Here is a 16135-nt window from a genome sequence, read left to right on the forward strand (position 1 = left end):
CCTAAGGGCCTTGAAGGTGGAGGGGGTGCGGCCCCGCCCGCCTTGCCCCATACCTTGGCTATGCCCTGGAAGTTGAATGTGAGCACGTACTCCCCACGCCGTGTCTCACTCTGCCGTACCAGGAACACTCCATGAGCATCAGGGCCCTGCAGCTGAACCAGCTGCGCTGCTTTCACTCGGGAGATGGGGCCGTGAAACCAGGGGTAGCAGGACAGGAAGTGATCTGTTTTCTGGCAGCCTGGGTCCAGCAGCCCCCCAGGAGAAGCTCCTAATTGGGAAGAAGATGGGTGATGGTGACCCTCAAGGGTGCCTTACTCCCTGGGCTGGGACTGGGCTCTGAAGTACCAGAGGACAAAGGCCCAAACTCCCAGTCTCCAAGCCTCCCTCACCTTGGTTTAAGGAATCTGTGCTTCCCCTTGGAGAGTTAGACATGCCGGGCTCTAAGGCTGAGGGAATCTGCATCTCTGGGTCTGAGCTCTCCAGCCTGCTGGAGAAGAGACCGGGGTTAAGGATGTGGGTCAGTCAGGGGTAGCAGTAAAAGCGGTGCCAGGGGTGGGCACCTCACCCTTGGCCTGTGCCCTCCCGGAGCTCGGCCATCCACGAATTCAGCTGCTGCTCATCTCCCACCTCAAAAATGATGTCTGTCCGGTCCTTCACCTGGCAGGGAGGGAGGGAACAGCTATGTGGGATCTGAGGTTTGCGTGTCCCCCGCCCCAGTGTGGAAAGCTGTCACTCACCTTTAGCACAAAGGTGTAGAGGTTGTCAGGCATCTCGAGACGTGTGCACCGTCGCACCTCCTGGATGCTAGAGCAGGCTGCTTGTAGCTTGGGCTTTGAACTCTAGGAGAGCAAGGCCGAGCATTCAAGGCTTGTCCCTGATGCCCTTGGCCCCCCCAGGCCTCTGGTCTTCCTGCTGTCTCCCTGGGGCCTAGCTTACCGAGTGTGCTGAGCCTGGGGGGAGCACTAGCATTCTGGCTTTTGGGAGCCTGCAGAGGGCCACCGCACTGTTCCCACCCACCCCCCAACACACACACTTAGCTCCCCAGAAACCTACGTGGGCTGAGGGCCAACCTCCGCTCCACCTGGACCCCTGACATGCCAGCTGACATGCTTTTGTCAGCTGACATTTGTTTCTCTTCCCACTGGTGGAACGAAGACCTCCCTGCCCTCTGCCCTGGCCGCTGGCCCCCCCTGACAGCAGGCCCGGAGAGGGGCACGGGGGCTCCAGCCCAGGCTCCCCCTAAGATGCTAGCTGACTGTGCCCCGGGGGCTCAGGCCTTTCTCGTGCCTGTAGCTCCACTCCACCCCTCCATGGCTCCCCACCAGTACAGGTCTCTCTTGGCCTAACAGCAGCCCTAGAAAGCAGAGACTGTCGCCACGTTTTTAAAAAAACTCAAATCTTGGAGGTGAAGACACCTTCCTGGGAAAGTGAAGAGTGGGTTGTGAACCCCTACCCACAGCACACAGCGTAGAGTCTCCAACTCCCACACTTGACAACCTGTCCTGCCTCTGAGTCTTAGGACAAGGAGAACCGGATTTGGCTGCAGGTGGGGGTTGGCAGAGTAGCTTGGCTACAGGTTCTTGGGGCTCCTGCCAGTGTGTCCCAAGGGACAAAGCCTCACACAGCTGGCCCCAGTTATAGCCATCCAGAAACCCACAGAAAACCTCGGGCCCAGAGTCTCCCGTGACTCCAGCACACATGGGGTTCAGAGTAGGTGGGAGATGCCCCCTTCCCTTCTGCCAGCAGAAGGGTCCTGACTGAGCTTGGCTGGAGCAGGGGCTGACCCTGTGGACTCTGCTCCCAGAGGGTAGGAAGCTCTGGGGCACTCGAGCCAGCATCTCCTGGGCAAGAGTGTTCTCAGAAGGGAGATCACCCCGTCACTGCCCCCCATCGCCACTTCCTCTTGTGATTAGGACTGATAAGATTGTTCCTCTGGGGTCATGAGATGATCAATGGCTGTTTCCAGCAGAGGCCAAAAGAAGATAAGAGTGGGGGAAGGAGCATGATGTGGGGAAGGGACAGAGGCCGCCCAACTGGCCCTCCAATCTCCTCCCTGCGAGTCTGGAGATGGGTGAGGCACACCTGGGAACCACTACAGCCCCTCCCGATCCAGCGCCGGGTGGGGAGATGGAAACAAGAGACAGGAACAAAGGTGAGTTCTCGGCACAGTGGCTTTGGCCAATCACCTCCACCACCTCTGCTCAGAAGGGCCCAGCTTGGGTGGGGGCTGACTTTTCAAAAGTTGGCGCAAGAGTCAGTCCCCAAAGCCATATGCTTAACGGTGCTTCAGAGACACAAACGCCAGGTGTTTCTGGTGGAAGGGTGGTAACTCCAGGGCTGGGCAGCTTGGCAGCAGATCTTGGAGCTCCAGGTCTGGCCCTGGTCGTTGGACACAGCAGCCTGAGGAGAACAGCTCTGGGAATGAGCTCGGCCAGGTTGTCCAGCTAGCAAATCCCCGCCCTGAGTGACCAGCACCAGACAGGGCATTTTTACCTTTCAAGTTCCTCTCATATGTTCCCCAGGACCCAGTTTCTCAGCCTGGGAGCCAGGGAGACGTGGGGAGCACAGGAGCCTCACTTAGCACCTACACAGGCACAGGACACACCAGAGCACGTGGAGAGGGGCCTCTCTGCTCCCCTGGCGGCTCTCAGAGTCAGCCAGCCTCTCGGTCTCTACTTCCTCCCTGCAAAACGGGTTAGGGATAGAGAGCTACTTCCATCTCCCGATTTTGCCGTTGGCCCTGCCTGGCCCCCCACCCTCCCCACTGGCTCTGGGCTCTCAGGATCACTGGGAGGAAGTAAGGCAAGCCAGGCCAAGAAGGGAACAGGCCTGGTCTCCCTTTCGGTTCCGCTCCAGACCCTGGGCTTGCCCTGCCATGTAAGTGCCAAGCCTAACCAGCAAAGCCACTGGTTTCACCCTGAATGTGGGGCCCCCATGCCAGCTCCACCCCCAGCAGCTGAGGAACTGCTGACCTGGCAGGCAGTGGTGAAGAGAGGATTCCCCCTCCTCGCCCACGGCCAGCCCTGCACAGACGACGGTGAAACTTGTCCTGGCTCCCCTCTGCCTGCTGAGTGTGACACTGGCTCTTCCGTCTCCTCACGGCAGCCCATCCACCTTGCCCAGAGCCACTCAACTCCAGGGGCTGAGCCCCAACCTGCCAAGAGTCAGAGCCAGCATCTAATGACTCTACTGCCTGATGTGGGGGAGATGCCAGAGGTGCTGCCCAGATTGGAGGGGCGACAAGAGTAGAGACAGACCACCCACCTGTGGCCGCAGCCCCAGCTGGACAGCCCAGGGCAGGACTTGGGCATGCTTGCCACAGTGGAGGGACTAGTGGGGCCTTTCAGGTTGAGCAGTGTGGTGGACAGAGGGCGGTGTGGGGAGCTGATCCCAAACAGCAGCCACAGGAACACTGGGGCTTCGGGCTCCCCGGACCCACCTCAGAGTCACACTGCTTGGGTGATCAAAATGACCAAACCATTCCAGTATTCGCAGTAGTGGACGAGTAGTGAACTGTCACCAACCACACCTGCAGCATTCTCTCCCAGGGAGCTAGTTTTCCTGTTAGCTCCCAGCATCCAAAAAGACAGTTTCTTTTCTCATAGCCACTGTGACTCCAGTGTCAATAACCCATTTCTTTCTTTGCTCTGGCTGCTAGGAAGCTCAAACACAAAGCTGTAGACCAGCTCTGAGACTGTCCTACAGAAGAACTTGTATTTCTACAGCTAACTTTATCTGGGCTTTTTGGTTCTCTCACCCCTCTAGGCACTGGGGTTCACTCTTGACCCTGCCCTTGTATAACCCTGGACAAGCGATCAGCTCTCCATGCCTCAGTTTCATCATCTGTATGCTGGAGACATTTAATAGTCCCTCTCTCTTCACAGGGTTGTGTGGTGATTGGGTGAACTATTGCAAGTGACAGAAATGCCTGACTGATAAACAGCTGTTAAATTTCCAGGCTGGGGTCTGAGGCCAGCCCGGATGAGTAAAGCCTGCTCGCACAGTGCTCCAGTGTCACACAGCACTGCCGCTTCCCCTCCGAGTAGCCCAGGGCTGGGCACACACCTGCCTTCTCTGAGTCTTACAGACCTCGTGTGTAACGTACTCCTTTACTGCCTTCAGTGAAATCTACACATAACATCATCTACCTACATAAATACCCCAAGTAAGATAAAAGGAAAGTAATGGAATGTAATTTATATTAAAATAAAACATTTTTCAGTGCAACTGTGCATACAACACAATGAACTTACTCAGGTGCTTCTGGGTTTGTTTTGAAAAGATCAAGGACATGAAGGTGCCAGAGGGTAGGGTGCGCCCTGAGAGGGCAGTCTGTTCAGTGGATGTTAAAACTGGTCGGAAAATTCCACGTGCTTCTACATAAGAACAGAATTCTGGCCCTAGGGTTGGTGTGTCTTGTGGCTTTGGAGGACAGTCTGGTCAGTTCTGCCTCAACACACCCGTCCTCTCCAACTCGCACGGTCCAGGGGCCCCCTCTCTCCCCCTGGTGGGGCCTGTGGGCCTCGAACCTGCCTGGAAGGAATGAGACAAGACCTCACCTCTCCCTGCAGGCCTTGCTCTTCTCTCAACCTGCACTGCTCCCTGTGTGCAGAGGGGCAGGGATGGCCCATCCATCCAGAGTGCTCCAAGGTACCGGGCTGCACCCTCATAGCCATTCACACCACAAGACCCCCGCCAAGGGAATGGCTGAGCCCTCAGTGAGCTCCAGGTGCTGGTGCCCCAACAAACGACACACAGCCCCTGGCTCACAGAGCTGCTGCTTGAGGAGATGGGTACCCAACAGGCAGCAGTGCAGGACCGACCTCGGTCACACAGGAAGGTGGAGCTGAGCTTCTTGGGCACCAGGATGGCCCTGACAAAGGTCCTGAGGTGGGGGGAGCACACAGGCACAGACTGGCACACAGTGGGGTGGTCTCAGCCCCCAGGAGTCCCCATGGGGCCTTGAGACTGTAGGCTCATTGGAAGGTGAAGGAGCAGAAGTGGCAGCTGGGCTCACGTTAAATACCTAGGCAGAAGCAGGCCTGCTAGTTGGGCCAGACCCAGCTCTTACCCACCTCAGCCATGGACGCTGGAGGGGAAGACAGCATCTCATTCACACCCAAGCAGCAGAGGGCCTGGCACAGAGTGCCCCGTGGCGTGGACAGGCCAGGCCTTCACAATGGCCTTCTTCCCTCCACTGTAGGGGCCTTTATCCCTCAAGTGAAGGCCTTGAGGAGAGGCATCCCCCCCCCCCCCCCGCCTCCCAGGCCACAGCAGCCCCCTAGCAGTCTGGCATCTCCCAGGGCTTTGGGGCCCTCACTCCTCTCCTACAAAGAGCAGCAGAGGAACAGAGCTCCACCACTTACTACCTTTGGGATCTTGATCATGGCCTTAGCTACAGTCTCAATTTCTTCTTGGGTCACACGAGGACAGGAAGCAGATACTACTGACCTCCAGAAGTAAGGGGAGGATGAGAGGGGGTGAGGCCCTGAAAACTTACAGGCTCAGAGCAAATCCCAGACCCCAGTCATGGGTGAGTCCCCCAGGCCAGTGCCCAGAATGGATGCTGCTTGGATGGATAAGCAAACAAATGGATGAAACATCATTCTTGGAAATGCTTAATCAGGTCTTACTGATCATATCTAAACAACTGCCTTAAAAAAAATACAAGAAAAAGAAAATGCCCTGTCTTGTTCCAAAAAAGATTTTAGTCGCATTACAGGGATACTCAGTGGGAAGGGAGAAAACCGCTGGAATACAGACCAGAGTTTCACTTGCCACAGATTTGTATCTGAGCTTCCTGGCAACCAATGCAAAGAAGGTTTCTCTGTGAGAAGACAGCCTCTTGTGCATGAAGAATCTCATGCACAGCAGTCCATTAAAGGCTCTGAGAAGAAGTGGAACAGAGACACCTGCCGAACCCATGTGTCCTGCTCAGGAACATTTCTGGGGTCTGCACAACCACTGCACACAACCTGCCCATCCTGAGTTTTGGGAATTAAGACAGTCCTGGCCTTGAGTCCCAACTCTGCCTCATCTTCCACAGACAAGTGACTTGCCTCTCCTAGCCTCAGTCCCCACTTCTGTGAGAGAACTTTCCGTGAGAATCTGGCAGTACAGTGTGTGTGGGGCGCTCCGGGTGGTTAAGCCTCGAGGGGATGAACACGAGGCCTTAGGAACCCAGTCTTAAGAATACCTGACCTGCTGGGGAGCAAACAGCCTCTTCTGAGGAAGCTTTCACTTCCACAGCCCTCTCCCCACTCCAAGACTGTGGGCCCACGGCGGCCTCCCTGCTCCATTTCCACCCTTGTGACTTCCACAGGGCAGGGTACGTGGCTATGTTTGCTGAGCACTGTCCGAAGTGGAGAAGGTAGAGAAGGAGGCATTGGAGGCCAAGGGACAGCAAGAGCCAACACCCAGAGGCCAGAAGGCTGCAGGGGAGTTGGCTGTGACCAGAAACGGTACTAACAGACCCCTCCCACCATCCCTTAGTGAGCACCTCCTGTGACAGTTTCGGACTGTTGAATTCACAGGCCAGCACCATTTCTAAAAACTACCCGCTTCACAGAAAAGAACATCATATTGAGAAAAGAAGGTGCCGGGACCAAGTAGGAAGGTCACTGTCCCAGAGTAAAGAGTAATCCTTGACATCAACTACGGTGATACTCCGGTGGGAAAGCCTGCAGCACTCTGCTCTGGGCCACCTGTCCATCTGAGGAACAGTGGTGGGTGCCTCCCAGGAACCCCCAGCAGCGCATGAGGCTGTTCTACCGCTACTTTACAGATGAGGAGCCAAGGCAAAGAAACCTCCCCCGCCCTGGGGAGCTGCTCCCAACACAGGGCTCAGCTGCAGCCGGTGGGCCTGGGACCTCTGACGTCAGCCTGGGACCTGCATTTAACACGGCCCTGGGTGCCTCTGAAACCCACTGAGGGAGGGGAGCGCTGGGCAGGGGGGCTGCACTCACCTCCCCCTCCCCCTCCCCCCTCAGACACAAGAGACTGGCAGGAGGGAGGGCACAGTCTGTCCCACGGAGACAGAATAGTGGATGCTGGAGGCAGGGGCTTGGGAACCAGGCAACCTGGATTTCAGTCTTACGCAGCTCCTGGGAGCAAAGGGGGCTCTCACAGGGAGCCTCCACTAAGGGTGAGGAGTCAGAAAACAGGGTGACATCATGAACCCCTTGAGAGATGGGCAGCATCAAAATTGAGTGGCCACCCATCACTCCTAACAGTGCTACTCCTAGGTCTGTCCAGCATCCAGTTACTTCCCTTCCCCCTCTGCTCAGAACTCTCCTGCAAGCCTATCTTGCTGGGTTTGGAAGCCCAGGTCTTTGCCCTGGCCCACAGGATGCTGCATAACTGCGTTCTTGTTACCTCCTCAACCTCATCGACTCTCCCTCTCACTCACTCTGATCCAGCCGCACTGGCCTCCACCGTTCTTCAGTGTGCCAGTCACACTCCCACCTTAGGGCCTTTGCACTTGCTGTTCCCTCTGTCTGAAAGGCAGTTCCTCCACATCTTCACAGATCTGGCTCCTCTCATGTTTGGATCTCAGCTCGAGTGTCACCTCCTCAGGAAGGCCCTCCCTGACCATGGTACCTAAATACACAGGCACCACCACAGAACCCCCTTTACTTCTTTCACTACATTTACCAACCTATGAAATGTGCTCTCTCTCTGGGGACTCTTGTTCATGTGGCATCCCCAGTATCGAGCACAGTGCTGGTAGGTAGCAGGTGCTCAGTTTCATTCCTACACAAACACTCATCCCAGGCCCTTTGTTTGCCAAGCATCATGTGTGCGGGGGGTCAGTAGAGCACAGGGTATGGCCCTCACCGCAGACCCCCATCCTGACAAGGGCTGTGGAGGAGTGACAGTCAAGGCAGCATGGTCGGGGGGAGGACAGAGGACACAGGTTGGCCCCCCCAGGCTCCAGCTGGCCAGGGGAGACGAGTGGCTGAGAGGAAGGCTCTTGGCACCTCAAGAGACGCTTACCGACCCCATGTCACAGATCGAGAAACGGAGGTCCTGAGAGGCAAAACTCCTTGTCCTCGGCCAGAGGAGCAGAGTAGAGCTGGCCCCAGACCTTCGTCTGCCCAGCCCCAGAGCCCACAGCACCCACCTCCATCCAGCCCAATCCTCCCAGCTCATGTCTCCCACCACCAGGCCTGATCCAAACTGCAGGTCTTGGCGGAGAAAATCTCCCCTCCTCCAGGGAGCCTTCTCTGATCACCAAGCCATGGTCAGTGCGATTCCTGTGCCTCTCCCTCCGCACGGAGCTTATCAGTCCTGGCCATAATTTCCTGATGGTGCGGCTGCCCCCACCGTCTGACTGGGAGTTCCTCTGGGGGTGGGGTCAGGGCACCAAGCCTTGTTCCCAGCTGGGGCCCAGCACTGGGTCCAGCCCAGAGGAGGCACTTGGAGAGAGTTTGTCAGATGGATGGGTAAGTAGCTGGGTGAGTGCCTGGGGCCCCCAGCCCTCAGATGTCTGGGGAACAGAGGCAAATGTGGGGGTGTGGTGAGTTATCTTACCCCTCTGTTCCCCAGCTCCCCTGGGGGCAAACTGAAGGCAGTGAGCCAGTTCCAGGGGCCGAACAAATGTTGGAACTATGGGCCGCAGGTCACTTCCTTCCTCTGCCCCCAGCCAGGGCCCTGACTCCACGACACCACACACAGGCCCTTCAAATGCCTGCTTCAGCCTCTTTTTCTGTGTGACCTTGAGCAAATCACTTCGCTTCTGTATGCCTTTGCTTTCTCATCTGTAAAATGGGGGTGATAATGGAACGCACCCCCAAGGCTTCTGTAAGTGAACTTGCAGGTTCCCCTGAGTACACAGGAGTCTCCCAGATGCACCCAGTATGCTATGTGCAAGATCTCCCCTCAGGTGTTCTTGTTGCCTCAGTCTCCCTGCCCTACAAGGGAGCAGGAAGGGGACAAGAGAAGCTTCCATAAAAGCCACATGGACCAAGTCAGCTTCCTCTTTCTGGCAAATGAGAGCCCACCAATGCCAGAAACAGACTTCTCCAGAGCCAGAGAGAAAGGCAGATACAGACATGGTGAGAGACACCCCAATATAACAACCCTGCTTGGAAGCGGAGTCCCCATCCTCTCACCTCCCTCCTCTGGGCAGGTGGCACCCCCAGATCACACCCTGAGTGACCAAGCATGAAGGTGGGGGCTACTTTTGGACCCTGAGAGGCCCCAAGAAGACCCTGTAGGAGTAATTAGCCAGTGATGTTGGGACAAATAGGGGCTGGGAGCCTGTCTAAAGACCCCCCCCAAGCCCATAAGAGTCCCTCCCACATGTCAGAAAGACAGGCTCACAGTGACTCAGACACAAAGCCCCCTCTCAGAGAGATGGAGACCACCCCAGACACACAGAATCACAGTGACAGGGAAACAAAGCCCCTCTCAGATGCTGAAGCAACCTCCCTCTCAGAGACAGAGACCCCCATAGAAACAGCCCCCACCAACACACACAGAACCAGTCTGGGATCCCCCGGACAGCCCTCAACCCCTCCTGACATGCGGGTGGCCTGGTTCACGCCGGGCGGTGGAGTGTGGATGAGCCAGGCGTGAGGATGGTCTGCTCTGAGGCCAGCGTGGGGGTCCACACCCAAGGTTTGGGGGGGATCTGTGGCTAAAGAAGGACCAACCCTGGAAGTCCCACTTCCTGCACCTCCTCACAGACATAGACAAGTAAGTGAACAGACCCACAAACTGACCTCCCCTCCCCTTCCCTCCCCTCCAGGTTGATGGAGGGCCAGGCCGCCCGGCCTGGGGAGGGATGTCCTGGGACGGGCCTTGCGGAGGTGGGAATGGAGGGGCCTCACTAGCTGGCTGCATGCTCACGCCTCCTAGGCTTCTCTCCCCTCCACACCTTTCCTCCACACAGGGCACCACGCTTGGCCCAACCCTTTGGCAAATTAGGATCGACTCGCTTCCAGACCCTGGAGCTGTGAAGAGTCAGCACTGGGCACAGGCTGCTCGGCCACAGCCTCGGCCAGTTACCCCTTGTCCTGGCCAGCTGGCCTGAAACGTTCTTGAGGATAGAGGTGGTGTCTGTCAGGCAGCGCTGAGCCAGCACTCAGGCCCAGATCAACTGGGGGTCCCAAGCAGGGTCAGAGGCCCAGCCAGACCCCCACCCCCACCGGCTGCAAACCAGCTGCTGCCAGCCCACGCCTTGAGCGACCACATCCTGCTCCCGATGTCCCGCCAGGAATCCTCCCTGCCCCCACGTGGCCGCGAGGCCAACCAAGGCCCGTGAACCTTTACCCCGGCTACGCCTCCCTCTCACAGGGCCTCTCCGGCCACCTGAGTGCCAGGGACCTCTCGGGGCCACGAGTGCCGGACTGTGGTCACCCCCCCGGACAGAAGGGGAAGCCGTGGCTCCCGGAGGTCACGCCACATGCCCAGGACCCGAGCCAAACCTCGCATTGTCCCCGGGGCTTTCCTGCTGCACAGGAGGGTGTGCTCTGTGGTCTTGGGGGGGAAGCAGAGGGACCCACCCGAGTCTGCCACAGGGCCAGGGTCCCAGAGCTGGCCGGCCCCCCAAGGCTTTCACAGTGTGCCCACCTCCCGGCCCTGCCATGAGGCCAGGCCAGCGGAGAGGCTCCCACCCCAGCGGTGCACCCTCAGCCGCAGCCCGGGCCCGTGTCTGCTCCGCGCCTGGCGCCCAGCGAGGGTGGAAAGAGATGTGGTTTAAGAAACAACAGACAACCTCTGTCACCGGCCTCGGGTAGGGGAGCGCACCAGAGGGGAGGGGGGCTCGTCACCACCAAGATCCCCAAAAGCCCCTGACAGTGGCCACCGCCTGCCTTCGAAGAATGATGATTCAGAAGAAGAGGTGGAAGCCAGGGCCTCTGGGGCCTGAGGGGCTGAGTTGGCTAAGCAGAGTCAGCCTCCGGCTGAGCTGATGGAGAGAGAGCCGAAGCCCCAGCAGCCACTGCCTGGGAATCTCCACCCTTCCAAGCTCAACCTGCCGTGAACTGTTACTCTCCTTAGCCTGCGTTTAGTGAGTGCTTCCTATGTGATACGCCTTGACACGCAGCATCTCACTGACACCAAAAAACAACAGGAAATCACACCAGCCACAGAGAATAAAAGCCAGCTGGATTAAATAATTAAAAGTGAAAAACAAAACCAAGACAAAACTGGAATAGAAGAACCTAGGGAATTATCTGATCTCAGGGTCGGAAAGGACTTGCTAAGGAGGAAAAGCAACGAGTGAAATGGTAAAGGCAAAGAGCACTATTTCACTGCCCAGACTTGAAAACCTCCCTAGGCCAAGGAGGGGACCAACTGAAAAGTCAGATGGCAAACTAGGAAAATACTTGCAGCGTTGTGACAGAGAGCTAATATCCATGTAAAGAGTTCTTACAAATCATCGGGAAAGAGGCAGATGGTGCAGGAGACCACACAGATGGCCTCTAAGTCACAGGAAATGAACATGACCGAGAAGCAGTCAAAATCCATGGGGACATAAAGTAGATTAACGGTTGTCAGGGGCTGAGGGGATGGGATGGGGACTGACTGCTGATACGCACTGGGTTTCTTTCTGAGGTGATGGAAATTAGGTCGTGGTGACGGTTGCAAACACAGTGAGTAGACTAAAAACCAACGGACTGCACTTTACCATGGAGCATTTTCTATCACATGAATTACATCTCAATGTTTTTTAAAAAGAGATACGGTCCATTCTATTCATAATCAGAAAGTACAATATAACCACTTCACCTGGAAGTTGGCAAAGGTTTTTAGAATAATACCCAGTGCTGGCACCTCTATTTGAAGATAAGTAGGTATAACCTTTCTAGAAGCCTATTAAAAAAGGATTTAGCATTCGCATTGGAAGTAGCTAGTGCGCATGTGAAAAGACGCTCAACATACAATCAAAAACACAGATAGTAACAAGTGTTGGTGAGGATGTGGAGAAACTGGAACCCTCACACGTTACTGGTGGGAATATGAAATGGTGCAGTACTTTGGAAAACAGTTTGGAAGTTCCTCAGAATGTTAAACATAGAGTTACCATATGATCCAGCAATTCCACTCCTAGGTATATACCCAGGAAAAATGAAAACACGTGTGTCCAACCACAGCTTCTTCACCACTGTTCATGGCAGCACTATTTGTAATTGCCCCAAAGTGGAAACAACCCAATGTCCATCCACTGAGGAATGGATAAACAAAATGTGATCTGTCCATACAGTGTAATTATTATTTGGCAATAAAAAGGAACAAAATACTGACACATGCTACAACATGGATGAACCCTGAAAACGTGATGCTAAGTGAAAGAAGAGTCACAAAAGGCCACATATTGTCTGATTTCATTTATATAAGAACAGAATAGACAAATCTAGAGAGACAGAAAGCAGATTAGTGGTTGCCTGGGGCTGGGGGGAGGGGACGAATGGGGAGTGACTGCTAATAGGTAGAACGTCTCTCTTTGAAAGTATTCTAAAATCATGCAGATAGTTGCCCAGCTCTGTAAGTATACTAGAAACCATTGTACACTTTAAATAAGTTAACTATATGATTATGTAAACTGTATCTCAATAAAGCTTTGCAATAGAAAGTATTAGAAGCACTCATAAAGCCTTTCACCCAGCACTTCCCCTTCTAGGAATTAGCTCAAGGACATAATCAGAGATGGGCACCAAGATTTATGTACAAGATGTTTGTCACAAGGTTATCTGTTTCAGCAAAGAAGTTAGAAATGATTGAAATAGGAGTCTAGATAATCAATATGTCATGGCCTGTCGATGTAAATGAAATATTGTGCAGCCAGTATTTAAAAAAAAAAAAAAAGACATTCTTGAAAAATATTTAAGAAAACAGAAAAAATGTTCTAGATACGTTAAGTAAAAAAAGCAGGTAACAAAAAACTGTGGTAAGTGTCAGTCTCACAGGGGCTCCAGAGGTAACGAGAACGAGGAATTTGCGAATGCTGAAGGAATTCAACTGAGGGGAGAAGTTAGAAAGAAACACGACAAAGATTGCAAAGACATCTACTAAAGCAGAAATGCTGGCTCTCTCTGGGCAGTGGGGTTGTGGGTGGTTTTTCAGTTACTGTTCTATAATTTCTGCCGTCAGCTTTATTAATTGAAAAAACAAAACCAGAAACACCAGGAAGTCAAACACGGAGGCCCTCGGTAAGTTAGACGGTTTCCTAGATTACACGGAGATTTGAAATGAGACATGGCAGGGCCTCCAGTTCCAGACGGTTCCCTGGAGAGAGGTTTTTCTCTCTGCTGAGTTGGCCGTGGACTTGAGACACCCTCACCTCAGCTGCAGTCAGGAATCAAGTCAGGCCGTAAGGGGAGGTCCCCAGGCATCTGCCGCAGCAAGGGAGGACCCAGAGGCCAGGTGGCCGGTGCCGCAGTGACCCCCGCTCCCGGCCCCGCCATGGACGCCCACTGGGTCCGGAGGCTGAGCTGTCAGTGGGATCCACTGCCCGAGCAGAGCAGCGGCCTCCTCCCCAGCTCAGAGGGGGATAGGAAAAAGGGGTGTGGGCCCCAAAAAGGAAGCTGAGGCGGCCCCTCCTGCCTTGGGGAAGGAAGCCACCCCACCCCCACCCCGGGAGGGCCTTCGGGTGCATTTCGGTTTCCTTTCCCATTCACAAAGCGGGCGGGGATTTCCAGCAGCCCCGCCTGGCTGCCGGGTGCCCCGTACAGGCCACTGGGGGGCCGGCCAGGTCGCTGCCTCTCCCAGGGAGGGCGTCCGGGGACTCACTCTGGGGTCTGGTGGCTTCCCACGCAGGAAGCCCCTTCTTCCTGCCTCCCAGGGTGGGGACGTATCGCGGCAGGCCCCCCTGGAGCCTGCTTTTGACTCAGTCACCCAGCAAGGCCAGTAATGGGATTTCGTTTTCCAGAATGGGAAACTGAGGCTCAGAGAAGCTAAGTGCTACTTAACAAGGACACCAGAGCCAAGATCTGAACCCAGACCTGTCCATCTGCCCTTCTCCCCAGCTGCCAAGCCCACAGCCTAGACACTGCGGTGATGCGTCCCAACATCCCGTCCCCCAGAGAAAAACAGAAGACCAACTTCCAAGAAGCTAGAACAGCTAACAGACCCTGGGGAGCAAGAGGGTGGTGGTGGAAAAGCCCCCAGAGGCGCTGGGGTTGGGGGGGTGGGGGTGATAACAAATGACTGTCATTTGCCTCCTGCCCCTGCTGGATCCAGGGGCACTTCCCAGTCTCTGGACTCACAGAACCTGAGCTGAAAGGAAGCGCATTTATACCATCTGCCCATGGTTTCAGCGTGGTGGGGGTTCTTCTAAGCGGCAAAGTACTTTCCAAAAAACGATCTTACACAAAACCCCAATAAGGGGCAGATGGGGCGGCCTTGTGTGCGGTTGGGGGCCCTACAGGAGCCCTGCCCACCACCACCCCTTCCTTCCTTCCTTCCCCTGCCAGTCCCAGAAGGCCCGGATCAAGCCCCCTGGTTGCCCATTTCACAGCTCAGAGAGGGGCGGGGACCTACCTGGGTCACAAAGCAGAGCGAGGACGGGAACCCACTCTCACCCTGGGAGCCTTTCGCTCCTAGTCCTCCTGGGAGAGTGGGATTGTGGAGCCACTGGCTTCCAAAGCACCTGTCTCCCCACTAGGACATCAGGGCTCTGGCCCACGAAGATCCGCTGGGCGGTAGGTGGAGGGTGGCTGGTTTCTCTGCCTGTTTGGGGGCCTAAACACAACCCCCTGGCCCCAGCAGGCCCCACTGGACTGCGTTCCTGCTCTTCCACCTCCCAGCTATGTGGCCTTGGGCAAGTCTCTCTACCTCTCTGTGCCTGTTTCCTCATCTACCAGACGGCTTCATCATTGTCCCCACCTCACAGGGTTTGTGACAATTCCATGGGATATGTCAGATGCAGTACCCATCGTGCTGAAAACAAGTAATAGAAATGTGGGGGGAGGGTGGATATAGCTCAGTGGTGGAGCATTTGCCTAGCATGCACAAGGTCCTGGGTTCAGTCCCCAGTGCCTCCATTAAAAAACAAAACAAAACAAAACAAAAAACAACTAACAGAAAATAACACGAAGCCCAGAGGCTAAGCTGTGCTGAGCACCACCTGTGCCGGGCACCCCAGGGGCAGCGCCAGCCTTGGGCACCGGTATCCAGCTCTTTTGACTCGAGGACACTGAAGCCCAGAGGGAGGGTGAAGTGCCTTTCCCAAGGTCACGGAGCTCAAAAGAAGCAGAGGCAGGACTCAGGCCGGGTCCATCCGAGCCCAGGAGGCCACCGCTTCCTGCCCGGCCTCCTCCTCTTCCTCCTCACGCTCCTGCCTCCGAGAGGAAACCGCCAGGCCTCCGGCGGACGTCCCTTTCTCTCTGCTTCCTCTTTCCCACACTCAGGGCAAGCGCTCCGGGCTCCGGCCCCCAGGGTCCACTCAGTGGCTCCTTCTGTGTCTCCGAGCCTCAGTTTCCTCATCTGCAAAGCAGGTGTGGCGGCAGGGCCGACAGTGCGGCGACTGGGGGAGCATTACTCATAGGCTCAACGGTGCCGCCCTCGCCCGCCCTCGCCCACCCTCGCCCGCGGCAAGTGCTCAGGATGCTTCCACGGCACCTGCTGCCTGCGAGCTGCCCGCCCTGCTCACACCCAGGGGAAGTCCTGCCCCACGGTCCTGCTCCTCCCAGGCAGACCCCAGAGGTCACCTGTTCTCACAAATCCAGGCACGGGGCTGTCTCCCAGGGGGGGGCACCGTGTGGCCTCTGGGCGGTGGGGGTGTGGGGGAGGCCTCGTTCCTGAGCTGCCAGGTGCCACAGGGAGGTTTGATACCCAGATGCATAAGCCAGAGGCTGCCCCTCACCACCCTGTCAGTAGTTACTGTGCCTGCAGCCTCCTCTACACCAGCAGGGGCTGGGGCCACCCCCATTTAACAGATGAGGAAACCAAGGCCCAGTCACTTGCCCAAGGACAGCTCAGAAGGAGCAGAGGAGGCACAGCTCTGAACCACATTGCCAGACTGGCCCCGAGCTGCTCCCAGGACCAGCAAGCCCGCCACTCCCAACCAGACCACTTCTTGGTGGGGGTAGGAGGGGCCTTTGGGGCAGGGGGGCAGCTCACGGCTGTGGACTGAATCCCCTGTGAGTCCCCTGCCTCCTTCCTCTACCTCTTCTCTGGGTTGAGCAGC

The 16135-nt window shown here is 56.0% G+C and overlaps 1 protein-coding gene and 1 long non-coding RNA gene across 5 annotated transcripts in view; one reads left to right on the plus strand and one right to left on the minus strand.

The window, feature by feature from the left end:
* Positions 1 to 16135, minus strand: part of SH2B3 (SH2B adaptor protein 3) — a 36299-nt gene that overhangs the window by 3759 nt on the left and 16405 nt on the right. For 2 of the 4 annotated variants that reach the window (XM_064481223.1, XM_064481225.1), the window contains exons 3-6: positions 738 to 839; positions 566 to 657; positions 390 to 487; positions 54 to 268 (exon numbers count right to left, since the gene is read on the minus strand). In XM_064481223.1, the coding sequence (XP_064337293.1) occupies positions 54 to 268; positions 390 to 487; positions 566 to 657; positions 738 to 839 (507 nt within the window). The remainder of the gene's footprint in view (positions 1 to 53; positions 269 to 389; positions 488 to 565; positions 658 to 737; positions 840 to 16135) is intronic. The other 2 variants (XM_031442729.2, XM_064481224.1) reach the window with 1 other exon arrangement.
* On the plus strand, positions 839 to 4227 carry LOC135319747 (uncharacterized). Its single transcript, XR_010378594.1, has 2 exons — positions 839 to 2152; positions 3885 to 4227. It is a non-coding gene; the product is annotated as an uncharacterized LOC135319747 (long non-coding RNA).

Source organism: Camelus dromedarius, chromosome 31, assembly GCF_036321535.1.
Source record: "Camelus dromedarius isolate mCamDro1 chromosome 31, mCamDro1.pat, whole genome shotgun sequence".
In the NCBI taxonomy this organism is placed as follows: Eukaryota; Metazoa; Chordata; class Mammalia; order Artiodactyla; family Camelidae; genus Camelus; species Camelus dromedarius.